The sequence below is a fragment of the Schistocerca nitens genome, chromosome 2 (assembly GCF_023898315.1).
Source record: "Schistocerca nitens isolate TAMUIC-IGC-003100 chromosome 2, iqSchNite1.1, whole genome shotgun sequence".
Classification (NCBI taxonomy): domain Eukaryota; kingdom Metazoa; phylum Arthropoda; class Insecta; order Orthoptera; family Acrididae; genus Schistocerca; species Schistocerca nitens.
In genome coordinates this window covers 724,313,339-724,327,497 of record NC_064615.1, presented here as the reverse complement: position 1 = coordinate 724,327,497, position 14,159 = coordinate 724,313,339, and the positions used below count along the sequence as shown (strand labels likewise).

Genomic DNA, 14,159 nt, shown 5'->3' with positions numbered 1-14,159 from the left:
TATAAATATCAATCTATTTTATTGGGCATTTACATATTATTACACCTTACTACAATCAACGTTAAAAATATTACATGAACATAAATCCATCTGCCACACAGCAAAAAATAAGCTTAAATGGATAATTCAAAATTTAACTTGACACAGAATAGCCTTAAAAATTGAAATTGTATCAAGTGTCATCAGTGAAGAACTAAACATTTTTAAGTGTTGACACATGAACTGCAATCCACCATAATGGGTTACAAATACTCAGTTTAAGAATATAAAACATTTCTCCAACCACAGTTTTACTTCACTTGGCTCATACTGGAAGGAAATCCTAGGTTTACCACCTGACAGTGGATCAATACTGTGGCTATGGCAATCTCTTCCACAATCACCAACTGAGGAACTGTTTATAGTTTGTACAGAAAATTTGAAAACTGTTTTTCATATCAATCAGGACACTCATTTCTAAAGCACCTCCTTTAACTGTCTCAAAGACAGCTGAAACACTATCTCCCTGCTTCTCCAGCAAATCAGCACACACACATGCTAACAATAGCTTGTAAAGGAAATACAAATTCAGGTGCACGATGGAATGACATCATACAGCCAATAATTTGGCTCTAGATACATTTATTGATAATTTCACTGGGACACACATACCAGGTCTAATGAATACTACATTTTACCCCACTGAAAAAAATTATATTCACACATATTGGACCTTGTAACGTACAAATAAAGCATTGTTTGACGAGACTAGATTGCAGAATCATGCTGACGAGTAGCACAAGGAATAAAGCAATCACATGATTTATTACAAACATGGTATAGGTGCCAATGGAGGAGTGAAACCATCACTTTTTTCTGTCAGAGCTGTTAGCAAAGAGATCTTTTGAAGAAGTACAGGGATAGTTGTTATATGCAACATACAAAGCAACAACACATGATATGCCTTTATTTTTTATAGCTGTAAAGAGTAATGTGGATTATTTGGTTTTCTTTTTCATTCAAGTTGAAAATGCGAGATCCATTCATGAAGCACTAGCCATTTTCAAGGATTGGAGTCCCACCTACTGGGTTACTGATTTCTTATAATCTGAGACAAACGCAACTGATCAAGCATATCCTCAGACAAAAGTTTACTTGTGCCTTTTCAGTCAAACAGGTTTGAGGAAGATGGCTGAATAAATACCAAATGACATGAAGAGATTTCTGGGCATGTGGCAAGAAATTTCAGAATCACCAACAGAGAATTTACAGATCATACAGAAGAGATAGTGAGGCTTCTCAGAGAAACGAATATGCATCACCGTACGTTTAACAGCAGTGGCTATTGATACATGAAAAGTGAGTGGAAGCTTATGAGGACAAGGGCAATTTTGATACCATTGACATTACAAGTGGAGTTGACGCCATGAACAAGATTGTAAACATTTTTTTTCCTAAAATGGAACAAAGATGGGACCTTCAATGGGGCTACTAGGGATATAAGAAATCAATTTCTTCCAAGCCTAATTAGAAAGTACTGTCTGCAGAATTCTGCCATCAAATCATAACAGACATGTTCCACTGTTTTTTCATTTTTTTTTTTTAAAAAAGCAAGTTTGTGAAACATGTCATGCAGTGATATGCACCAGGGAAAGTTGAATTAACTGCAAGATTAGTGAATGTGAACTTGGACAATGTTTTGTATGGAGAGTACAATGTTCAAAGACTAATTATGTTGTAAGCTTTGCTCTACCAAACTGCGCATGTGAAGATTTTGAGATATATAAATACCCATGCAAGCATTTCTGTGCAATCTTTATTTTCTATCCAGAGTGGGGTTTTGATAAAATACCAGAAAGCTGCAGGAATAGCCCATTAATCTGTCTTCACGAGATGTACAGGTTTGGTTTCAGAAGTGTGTCCACAGTAATTTCACATGAAGACAGTAGCAATGAGGACACAGTTGAGGAAACACATATAGAGCATCACACTGATACCGTAACCATTTCTTTGCAGCAATTTGAAGTGAAGGTGTTGTTCAAACAGGTTTATAATCTCACATACAACTGTATCAACAGTGAAACATTATGGAAAGTACTTGAATCACTCAGCAACTGTGTGCCAGATTTGCAGTTAGCAAACCCTGAAATTTGTGGTCTCCCCACAGCTGTGCCATCAAATTCCAAACAATAATATTAAGTAAGATGCCATTACTTTTACAGGGCCTGGCATAAAGACCCCTCTCATTGTAATGTTCATATATTTGTGCCTTAATGGATAATTAACTACTAAGGAATAAACAAAGGATCAAACAATAAGAGCTACCTAAAAAATACAAATAAGGGAGATCTTTATGCCAAGTTCTGTAAGCAAACTGTCACACATTTGAATTTTTAAGTAGCAGTAGTGAAAAATATTTCTCTGTGGAAAGTTAATAAGGTAGTTATATTGACCGTGATTTGTATTTCCTTTACCCAAGCAACAATGTCTGCTTCTCATTACAAGAAATTCTTGGATTGTTGAGAAACTGTTCAAAAATTACAATCAAGTTGCAAACATTTATGTGCCACAACAAATGGCAGTTTGATACACACGTGAAATACTATATGGATTGTTTTCGTTCAGGAATACTATCAATCTTCCAAGATATCCTTGGAATATAACAGTCTTGATGCAATCTGGTGTGAATTTTCCCATGGACTGAAGGCCAGAAATCCATCATAACTGAACCTAACAAATAAATTAACAACAAGTAATTGAGTTATGCAACATGAAGACAACTGATACACATGTTTTCAAGGCACAATTCCAAAATTTAGTACTCACTTCTTTTGGTGCCCAATGACATTGCTCACCAGCTGCAATGCCCAGAACTACTTTACAACTGAATTTAATAAACATTACTGGTATTCCAGTAACAGTAATTGCTTCTGTGTGGCATCTGCAGTAACTCTGCAAAGTTATTAAGAACATTAGAACCAAGGTGGTAGATATCCAATATGTAAGTAACTGATACACATTAAGCTTCCAAAGCAAATAAAAAAAGTCAATACTTACTTCATTTGGTCCCAATGACATTGCTGACCAGATACCATATCAAGGAAACACCATACTCTTCTGTCAGAGTGATACTGGGCAATCTCATGTTCATTAACAGGGCAGTCTATCTTTTTCTCTGTTTCACGTGAATCACTAGACATGTATTGAAGCAAGTGAGAGCAAGTGCATTCTTACTTGGAAAAAGAAATGCAAAATCTTTCCTCCATCAGTCATACGACATCTCAATGCCACTAAGATATATCTTATTTATTTTTTCCACCTTTTCAATTCTCAACATTGTCCCATATTTGAATTAACCTAATTTAAAGTTAAAATCTTTTACTTCATATTTTAAAAAGTTTGCAAGTTCTACATTACCATCTAGTTTAATTCCTCAGAAAAATCTTTTCTCTGATGAACAACGAAAAATCCAGGATGGAATGTAACAATATTATGAAAAGGATAGTTGTTGCTGCTCACCAAATGGTGAAGATGCTGAGTCACAGAAAGGCACAACAAAAAGACTGTCGGACTTATCTTTCGGGCAACAAGGGCCTTTTCAAAAGCGCGCGCGCACACCACTCACTCACAAACACACACACAAATGTAGCAACTATCCTTTTTACAATATTTTATCTACTGCTACTTCGAAATTCAAATGTGCAACAAAGTTTAAAGGCAGAGACCAACATAAAGACCTCATAGCATTCCATCTCGAGGATCAGAAATGACGGAGCTTATTTGTATTTTACATAGACAAAGAGCTATCTAAAATTCAAATAAACCGTCATTTCTTACCCTCCAAATGGGAAGTTATAATGTGTTTAAGACAGATCTTGTAAGGCTTTTGGCATCGTTCTTCGCTATTGTTTGGAAGTTGATGGCACTGCCAATGGGAGACCACCAACTTCAGGATTTGCTAATTGCAAATCTTGCACACAGTTGCTCAGTGATTCAAATACTTTTTGTAATGTTTCGCTGTTGCTGCAGTTGTATGTGAGATTATAAATCTGTTTACACAGCTCCCTTGCTTCAAACTGCTGCAAAGGAATATTCTGGGTTTGAACAACACCATCTGTATTTGCTGCCTCGACAGCCTCCTCAACCTCGACAGCCTCCTCAACCTCGACAGCCTCCTCAACCTCGACAGCCTCCTCAGCTGCTTCAACTGCCTCCTCAACAGCTTCGTCACTACTACTGCCTTCATACGAAATTACTGAAGAGCCACTTCTAAAGCCCACTCCATACATTTCATCAAGACAGATTAATGGACTAGTCTTATAACTTTCTGGCATTTTATCAAAACCCCACTCTGGGTAAAAAATAAAGATTGCACAGAAATGCTTGCATGGGTATTTATATCTCCGAAAATCTTCACATGTGCAATCTGGTATATCAAAGTTTACAACATAATTACAGTTTTTGGACTTTGCACTCTCCACACAAAATGAACCATCCGATCTCCTACTCACTGATCTTGCAGTTAACTCAACTTTTGCCGATGCATATCGCTGCATGACATGTTTCACAAACTTGTTTGTTTTTTTATGCAAAAACAGTGGAACATCTTTGTTATAAGCTTTGATGGCAGAATTCTGCAGACAGTACTTTCTAATTAGGCTTGGAAGAAACTGGTTTATTATAACCTTAGTAACCCCAGTTAAGGTCCTGTCTGAATTGTGTTTTAGGAAAAAATGTTTTACAATCTTGTTAATTGCTTCAACTCCATTTGTAGTGTCAATAGTTGCAAATCTGCCCTTGTCCTCATACGCTTTCACCCATCTTTCACATACCGTTAGCCATTGCTGTTGAAAGTATGGCCATGCACGCTCGTTTCTCTGAGAAACCTCATGCGTTCGCAACTCTTCTACGCGATCTCTAAATTCTCTCTCTGTTGGTGATTCTGAAATTTCATGCCACATATCCAGAAATGTCTTCATGTCATTTGGTACACGTAGATTATCCTTTTTTTTCAACCATCTTCCCCATGCCTGTTTTTGATGGAAAAGGCACAAGTAAACTTTTGTCTGAGGGAATGCTTGCTCAATTGCATTTATCTCTGACTCCGAGAAATCAGTAACGCAATAGAGGGGATTCCAATCCTTGTTCCAGTCCTTGAAAATGTCTAGTGCTTCATGAATGGATCTTGCATTTTCAATCTGAATGAAAAAAAAAAACCGACAACCAAGTAGCCCACATTACTCTTCACAGCTATAAAAAATAAAGGAATATCATATGTTGTTGTTTTGTATGTTGCATCTAACAAACAACTACCCCCATACTTCTTCAAAAGATCTCTCTGCCAACTGCTCTGATAGAAAAAAAGTTATGGTTTCACTTCTCCATTGGCTCCCGTACAATGTCTATAATAAATCATGTGATTGCTCGAGTCTTTGTGCCACTCATCAACCTGATTCTGCAGTCTAGTCTCGTCAAACAATACTTTATTTGTACCATAAAGGGTCCGATAAACGTGACTGTAAATAGTTTTCTCTGTAGGGTAAAAGGTAGTATTCATTTGACCTGGTATGTGTGTCCCAGTGAAATTGATTTCAACAAATCTGTCTAAGGCCAACTTAATGACTTTGAGAGATGTCATGCCACTGAGTACTAAGTTTTTGATTTCCTTTACAAGTGAAGGATGTATGTACCCACTTGCTTCAACACTTTCAGTAGCATGTGTGTGTGCACTTGCTGGGGAAGCAGTCAAATAATAACGTAGATAGCTCTTAGGCGGGCATGGCAATGCCAAATCTTTCTGCAGACTTGCAAGAACCTGTAAGACAAAAATGTATCAATTATTTAATTAAGAGCATTAAAAACAACAGATTTTAAAGTATACCGTCAACTGATCATGTAAAATTTTCTCCAAGCAGAACCCAAACTGGATACTTACTTTTGCCTTGGTATCCCTGTGTTCAGTTGCTGAGTGCATACTGTAATCAGGATACACCCTTATACACTTCATATTTAAAGTTGCTGGGCAGTTGGATTTTCTAGTATCCATGATCCTCAATCTCTTGTGAGGAATCACATGGTCTTCCTAAAGAGGGTAAAGAACTACTATAAAATTTATTTAATAAACTTTCCCTGTAACGAACTTGTTTTATGGAAAGTAAGTATATCTTAACACAGCATGATATTACCAAGTGCTCAGGTACACTAGACTCTTTACTTTTATAGTATTTTGGCCCCAAAACACAGTGCCTCGACCACACACTCTCCACTGCAAATGCACAACCAAAAAAGGGGATAGGGACATGTCCCTGCATTTGCTTGAAGAAATGCTTTGTTTTACCTGGAACAGTTAATATATTTCTCACAGACAAAAAAACATTGTTATTGTTAAATAATTCACATATGTTATTGTTAATTAACTAAATACAATGTGAGAAAACATTTCATTCATTTGACAGGTATTGTCAAAGTTCTGAACTGATGGAAGCAGATTGTCTATCTACTTTACATAGTACTGGAGCAAAATTTTACAGGATGTCACACCTATTGTATCTAGCAAAGAAATGGAACTGTCTGCCATGTGCAATGAGGATACCATACTGATTTCGGGCAACTGAAGTGCTTTATTGTGGTTCCAATAAATGTGGAATTAATATTCTTTGTAAACAAAGGAGATGTGAAGAACACTTATGTAGAAAAATGTAATTACTATAAATGTGGAATTACAAAAAATAAACTTAACTAGGAAGACAATAAAGCTAAACATGCCTGTCAATAGGTGCAATGAGCTGACTACTGTTTTACATATCAACACCACAATTATCAAAAACCATAGAAACCATTTCAACATGAACACAGCAGTATAGATTCATTAAAATTATTTGTTAGTTGGCATCTGTCACTTGTTGCTAAAGTGTTAGCACACCGGCTGCTGCTGTATTATAGGCAACAAACAGAGCAGGTCACTCAGCAAGTGCTGTTCAATTTAATTTTCATGTTAAAAAAAGTAGGTTTAGCTCAGTAGAGGCAGAGCACAGGTTGGGATTATGAAAGGATGGGAGACGTATACATGTAACTCTGTGCAGTGTTGGAAGTGGCCATTATGAAATAACATGAATATGGCATGCTCTGCTGACAACTGGTTTTGGAGTGACCAATGGCATAACTGTGGCAGATACGACATTTTATAGCCCAGAATTTAAACTCATTTGATAACCTAACCATAACATGATGTGCAATATATCCTAGAAAATGGCTGTCAGCATTCTACAGAAGAACTGTTAATCATACTTTGTTCACAACAATTAATACACTGACCACGGGCAGTCGCAGCAGAGCCTCACACCTAATGCTGTTGCCTGGCCTGGCTTGATGGTGAAACATCCAACACTAAGCATGTGGCAGGAAACTAGCTGAAGCTATTCTCTATAAGCAAACTCAAGAAAAAAAAAATTGTATTTCAATGCTAAAAGCAAACTAATTTCTTCCTTTCATTAATTATGGCACCTGAAACTGTCCTCACACAAGCTGCATGGACTGCCAAATTACCAACTAATGAGCAGTCCTGGTTTGTATTCAGTTACAGGTTATAGGTGACAAGCTGATTTCAAATTAAATAATGATATGAAGAAGAAATATAAGGAATCAAAAAGTAAATACAATGTCAAAAATGACACAGCAGAGTGTTAGAAATAAAACTGCATCCAAACCTATTAACTAAATAAAAATAATGAAGTAATTTTGATAATATTTTGGTATAAAAAATATGAAAGAATCTGTCAAGACTCAAATCCACAACTTTATATGGATCAGGAATGTTTCTTATCCGTTGCACTATGCCACCACTCTACATTACACTAATGTAAGATTATTTGGTCCCAACGATCATGTGCTACCTTCAACCAGATCAGCCTTTCACATTATGTTACGATGTGAAAGCTAGCTCTAGCACCATAAAGATATTGTAAGGATACATAGTTATGCCTACTGTCTGAAAATGTTGTTTAAGGCCAATCTTGTTGAAGGCAGCAAATGATTGCATGGCGTTCAAACACATCAAGAAAGGAAGTCAGACAAGAAAATGGAAGTGGATTGATCAGCTGTTGTGGCAGTCAGGAAATGGCGAACAGAGATAGTTTGGACCTGACGCATTCAGCACTCTGGAGGAAACCAGCTCCGACAGGAATTGTCAACCAACTAATAATTTTAATCGGCCTATTATCAAATGCAAGTGTGTAAATTACTGAGTGTATGGCTGTGAAAATGGATAAATGACAAACAAGTCAACACAGAGGAAAATAATTAATACAATTCTGTCTTGCATATCACAACAACTATTAACAATAACAAAAACAATCAATTCCATCAATTGTTAGTGCAGCTTAGAAAGAAATGTCCATTTAAAGTAGCCTATATATACTATCCATAATTCCAGCAAACTAAGTTCTTCCTTCAAGTATACATATATGAACTAAAATGGTAAAACACAGAAAGTAATTAATGCAGCAGTTCACTTACTTTTCATAACATCTGAAGAAGGCTCTTTAAAACGACTACTCACGCAGTATGAAAACCCCACAGTTTTCAGCTGATCGAGAAGTGTTTCCACCTGAGTATAAAGTGACCAGTAGCATAAACTGAGGGTAACTACACTTAAGGCTAACTGGGAAACATGAATGAAGAGGGAAATTTTAGGCTTTACAAAATTCAGTTACTTAATGTACACAGCCTTTCATTACATCTGATGTTTTTGACAGCTAAGGTAAGTAAGTATTATGTTATTAATCATGGATGAGTTAACAAAATTGGGAGTTCATTTGTTTGCTCTTTTGCTTTTATTCCATTGTTATGCACTGACCACAAATTATGTTACTGTTGACTTCAGTTAAAACTGTGATCATAAAATGTTCTTTCAGTTGTGATTATGATGATTAAAAATATTTTCCAAGTGCACATGAAGTTTAATGACCTAGTTTTGGGGTTAACTGATCAGTGCTTCAGTTAACCTCATTTCAAGCACGCCTTGCCTTATGTCAACAAAAGCTTTATTAAGCATTATAATTATGCATACTAAGAATTCCAGGTTGTATATACTAAGAATAAGACAATCACCAATCAAAACTATCCAGTACAAAAGTTGAAACTGGTTACTCATCCATGAAAAAGTTTTTGTAAAAATTACAAAATGATTTCTCTCCTACAATTGAAGAATATCAGTTTTCGGCTGTCAAACTCTTAACAAAAGCGGAAGAAAGACCTCTGACTACATTACTTCAATACAACATCCATTAAGCTTAATCACAAAATCTGCAAGCATCTTGGCACATTAATTTGCAAAGGGATTGAAATCTGTGACAAAGACCTGGGAAAGAGAGCATGATATGACGAATTGCTCACAGAATTCATGAAACTTCCATTACGTACATGAGACACTCCCCTCAAGGACCACAACTTATGATTCTGCATAATCATCATAAGAAAAAAAAAAAAAAAATGCATAATTTTGCATACTCTGCCACATCATACAAGCCATAAGCTATGACTTCTTGTCTTGAAGTCTTACTTAAGTTATTGTATGATACAGGAAATTATCTAATGACAAATATAGCAAAATCAATCACGATCTGGGCTGGTTAGCCAGAATTCCTCCTTATCACCAACAGAAATAATTGAGCGCTTTTACGGCTTATTTGACTGATACACTCCAAACTTAAAAATAATTTGCCATCTATTTCTACTATTGGTATTCCTGACAAGGTTATAGATGCAGACCTCAACATTTCTCCTCCTCGAGAAGTCAACACTATCCAGTAGAAGAACTGAGATAATATCTCCAGAAGACATTTTGCCTCATCCCAAGTCCTATGTTGTGAGACGAAAAACTAAGAAAAATAAATAAATGACTTAATAACTCACTCCCATCATCATTATCTCCAGTAAAAGCCAGATCAATAGAAGAAATTAAAATCTAGCAGGGCAATAAGAAGAGTGTAGATGTGAAAGAACACCTGTAAGAGAAGTTTAACTTTGAGGGCTTCAAAGTGTCATAACGTTCTATACCCTATGAGAACCCATATTCACCAACGAGTATTTCTAAAGACTAAAACAGCTTACATTATCATCAAAATTTCAGTGTGGTGCTGAGAAAATTTTAGATCCTGACAGACTGTCTACCAATATAATCCAGGAATCCCAATAGAGTTCCAACATTATCCACACATACTTAAGCAGCCACCTAAGCAGTGGTAATAATTGAAACATCGTAACATGTATTAATTAAGCGGACAGTTATTACTGAGCAATGGTATCCTGAACAAAAAGCTCTCACTCAGCATCCATCAACAATACACCTTTGCTCAGAATTCAGTAGGGAGGCCAAACGTGGTCATGTTGCAACATTTGCATAAAGTGGCATTCATTACAGTGCTATTGATGAAAAAAGTTGTTTCATAGTTGATGTCACTGACCTTGCTGAAACTTTGGTGAGAAACTAAGGATCTTACAGTCATTTGAATTACAGAGCTCCATATCCCTGCATAGACAGTTTTCTAGCTAATCTCTGAATTCAGTACCTCAATGAAATTCAGCAAAGTGCCAGCACAAAGATAACAGCAGTAATGGATTTGTGCAATTATGCACTGGAGCTGATAGTGCAATTAGAAAGAACTACGAAAAATTCCTGGGAAAATGCAGGATACATTTATGTGGAATACAGAGCCCACGCTCTGGCAATGACATTAGCTGCAAATATGCTGCTTTTTATTTTCCTTTTGCATGATTGTTCCCAGGCCCTGAGTCCCATTTTCATGTGTGTGTCTTCTAAATTATGCCATTTACTCGAGACGACGTTTGCGCTTGAGCTGCTGCAATGTTCAGTTTCTCTTACTGTAATACATAGATGACGAACTCACAAACGGCGAATTTTGAAACAAAGTTGCCATTAACTTCCTAAACACCGATCATTAATTACAATATTCCACGTGTATATGTTACAGTAAAGGTAATGTAACAATACAATGCAGCACCTCACAACGAAAACAAAGAAAAAACTGCATAATACATAAAAAACTCACTTAAAAATTGGAATCAGATCGCGGAAAGCGACATATAAAATTTATTAAAATGAAATCTTAATTGGCAGCAGAAAAAAAGTTATTTTCTAAGGCGCATATTTTTGCCAGCCAATTCTAACATAAAATTATTATTACCTCCTCCAACGAATTACAATAGCCTGAAATCAGGCCATCCTCCGAAACTCTGAAATCTTTCAGCGCGTCACGAAAGATGTTTTCATACACCTGAGACATTTTGCTCGATAGCGAAAACACAACCACTCAAGATACACGGTCAGTATGACAGTGAAGAACAAAGCAGACGCTTTTCCCGCTAACTCGATTCGACCACAGATCTCGATCAGTCGACAAGTGTGCAGCGCGTTTGCGTATACGTCATTTTGACGTCACTTCCGAGTGGTTTTGGACCACAATGATGTGTCTGTTAGGCTTCCCCCATATGGTCGCAAAAATTATCTCTGCAGTTAAAGACTTTATAATAACAAATCTCGATATTTTTCAACATATAAAATGCCTTGTATCACTATGACATTTACAAATATACTTATGTTGTACATACCTATGAAAAGAAGCTGTTCCTCCTTTCATCTACTTTTCTGTACATTCATAGCAACAACAGTACTGCACCATACCTGTTACTAAGACTCAAACATGGAGAAAGGTATTTGAAACAAAGTAATATTCAAATTTCGCTATTACTGATAATTTTACACAAGCAGTGTCATCCCAAAATCACGTGACTAGCCCAATTTGATATTGACAACATGCACAGTAGCCTATCAACACTCCATAGATATTCATACTCAATGGTTTCTACGTGCACCATGTGAATTTTCTGCTGGTAATCCGTCCAAGATGGTGGCAACTGAAATAAGTCTGCCAGACGAACATGCAATTGTGCACATTCCAACTCAAGAGTTCACAAACAGAATGTGATCCCACAATATATGGTACAAAAATTGATTAACTGATTTATCACAAAAAGAATTTGAGGTCATCAAATCTGCTGTTAAAAGTGTTGCTGGAAGAGTACAAATTGTCATCTGAAAAGTAAATGAATGAATAAAATGACTGCTGAATTCCGTTTGAGCTATATCTTTTACTGAATGCAGAAGACAGATAAGCTAGTTTCCCATAATCATGAATTACTTACAAGTGCGTTCTCCTGCACACCACTTGCGTACAGCTGCTTACATTTTCTCAATATCAAATCAGGCTAGTCACTTAATTTTGTGACGCCGCCGCTTGTCTACAATTAGTGGTAATTACGAAACTTGAATATTATACATATTCGCCTTGTTTTACTAACAGCACACTGCCATACCAGCTTACATGTGAGTTACAGAAGTTAAAAGCCATTTAATTTTCTGAAATCACGTCACATCCCCCACTATCACCTATGAGGTTCAGCAGCTGCCATTTGGTGGGTCCACTTCCATTATACTCTGGTTCATTCGAAAGCACAGATCTGGAATCATTTGTTTACATTTGTGAAAAGTTAGTCACACAAGAATAATGGATTCAGTCTTCAACTAAGTAAATAAGTACTGCCTAAAATGGCAAAATGTTGCTAAACAGTGTGATAGATAAAGTATTGTAACATTCAGTAAGTTCGTATCACCGCTTATTTGTGATAGAGTAACATGCTATGGTGAAATGGACTACAAAGTATTGAAAATGAGCGTGCAAACATGCTCATAATGATGCACACCAGACTATACTGAAAAGGTACTTTATTATTTCACTATAACGATAATAATGTTTTTACTTACTCTTTCAATGTAAATATCACCACCAAATGGAAATTTGTATGTAGCTTTAGAGATTTAAAACTATTCTTGACCCTCACTAAAATAATGCTTGTTTCATACAGCACCATACCAGTAAAACAAATGCATGTTTACTGCACTTGCGAACCATCAGAACCTTGACTAGACAAAGCTGAATTGTTGAGACAAAATCTTACTTTCTGATGTACCTTCAGTATATTATAGATAAACATAGCGACCATCTGCCATTATGCAGTGTTGTCTCACACACACCATGTGCATATGTGTACAGAGGCTGCACTGTAAAATATTTCGCGCCAGACGTCAGAGACACTGTTTTATAAATGTGTTTGGTTATTTAGAAATGACACAAGTTTTTTGTAGATAAAAAAACACATAGTTTATTAGACGCCTAAAGGGTTGTTGCGTCCCGGCACAGCCTCACTATACCAGAATGAAGTAAGTGCAAACTGCATAGCGCAACAGGGACATTAACGACAATGAGTTCGTTATAAATTTCTGTCAGCCTTTATATCGGAGATGAGAGGGAAAGAATCTCCTTGGTTTGAAGCAAATAAGTTTCCTGAAAATAGGTTACAGAATTGCAATAGGCAGAAAAGATTGGTTAGTTTCTATCAAGTTTATTCTCTCTTATACTTATGTGAGGTGTTGGACCATAAACCCCTTAGTAAGATTCAGTCTGTTTATTCGGACTTGCTACTTCAAAGCTAATTGCCGGTACATGTACAAAGCAATCACTTATTCTTGGTTAGCACTGAAACCTCTCTAAGTAATTGAGACAAAGACTGACAGCCTCTGTTCAACACTATTCCAATGAAACTCTAAAAATCCTACTCGACCTGCAGTTCCTGAGTGTCCCCCAGAGTCTATCACTGTCTTCTCATAGTTGAGGTCTTTATCAGCTGTATTGGCTGCTATGAGCCTACTCGGCCCCGTTGAGGTCTCACTGCAGAATCTCCAAACTGCCGGCACTGGCTCTGAATCTGCATCTGAATCTCTGCCTCTAGCTATTCTGCTGCCTGGCCTTTTATTTCGTTTCTCATGTACTTGGGTGCACACGAGTTAATTTGTTCCACACGACCCTTTCGTTTCTAAGTGATTGGATTGCACAAGAACGCCTGTGGTTCCACACGACACTCTCGTTCCCAATTGGTCGGCTTGCGTAAGAATGCATTCGGTTCCACACGACACTTCCGTTTCTAGCTGCACACAACTTAATTTGGTTCCACACAAGTCTTTTCCGCACATGACTGACACTCTCTCTTGCTGTATTATCGCCCTGGTGTTTGCATCTTCCATTGCACAAGTTTTGGTCATGCCA

At 36.8% G+C, this 14,159-nt stretch overlaps 1 protein-coding gene and 1 long non-coding RNA gene across 2 annotated transcripts; both read right to left on the bottom strand.

Annotated features, from left to right (window-relative positions):
• Positions 1-3,670, bottom strand: LOC126236914 (uncharacterized). The gene is made up of 3 exons (XR_007545007.1): positions 3,037-3,670; positions 2,806-2,931; positions 1-2,709 (listed from the first exon to the last, which is right to left on the bottom strand). It is a non-coding gene; the product is annotated as an uncharacterized LOC126236914 (long non-coding RNA).
• A 1,614-nt stretch (positions 3,671-5,284) lies between these two features.
• On the bottom strand, positions 5,285-8,527 carry LOC126236913 (uncharacterized). Its single transcript, XM_049946569.1, has 4 exons — positions 8,494-8,527; positions 6,165-6,316; positions 5,915-6,061; positions 5,285-5,794 (listed from the first exon to the last, which is right to left on the bottom strand). The coding sequence occupies exons 1-4, from the start codon at positions 8,498-8,500 to the stop codon at positions 5,345-5,347; spliced, it is 756 nt and encodes a 251-aa protein (XP_049802526.1). The 5' UTR covers positions 8,501-8,527; the 3' UTR covers positions 5,285-5,344.
• Between the last annotated feature and the right edge of the window lie 5,632 nt (positions 8,528-14,159).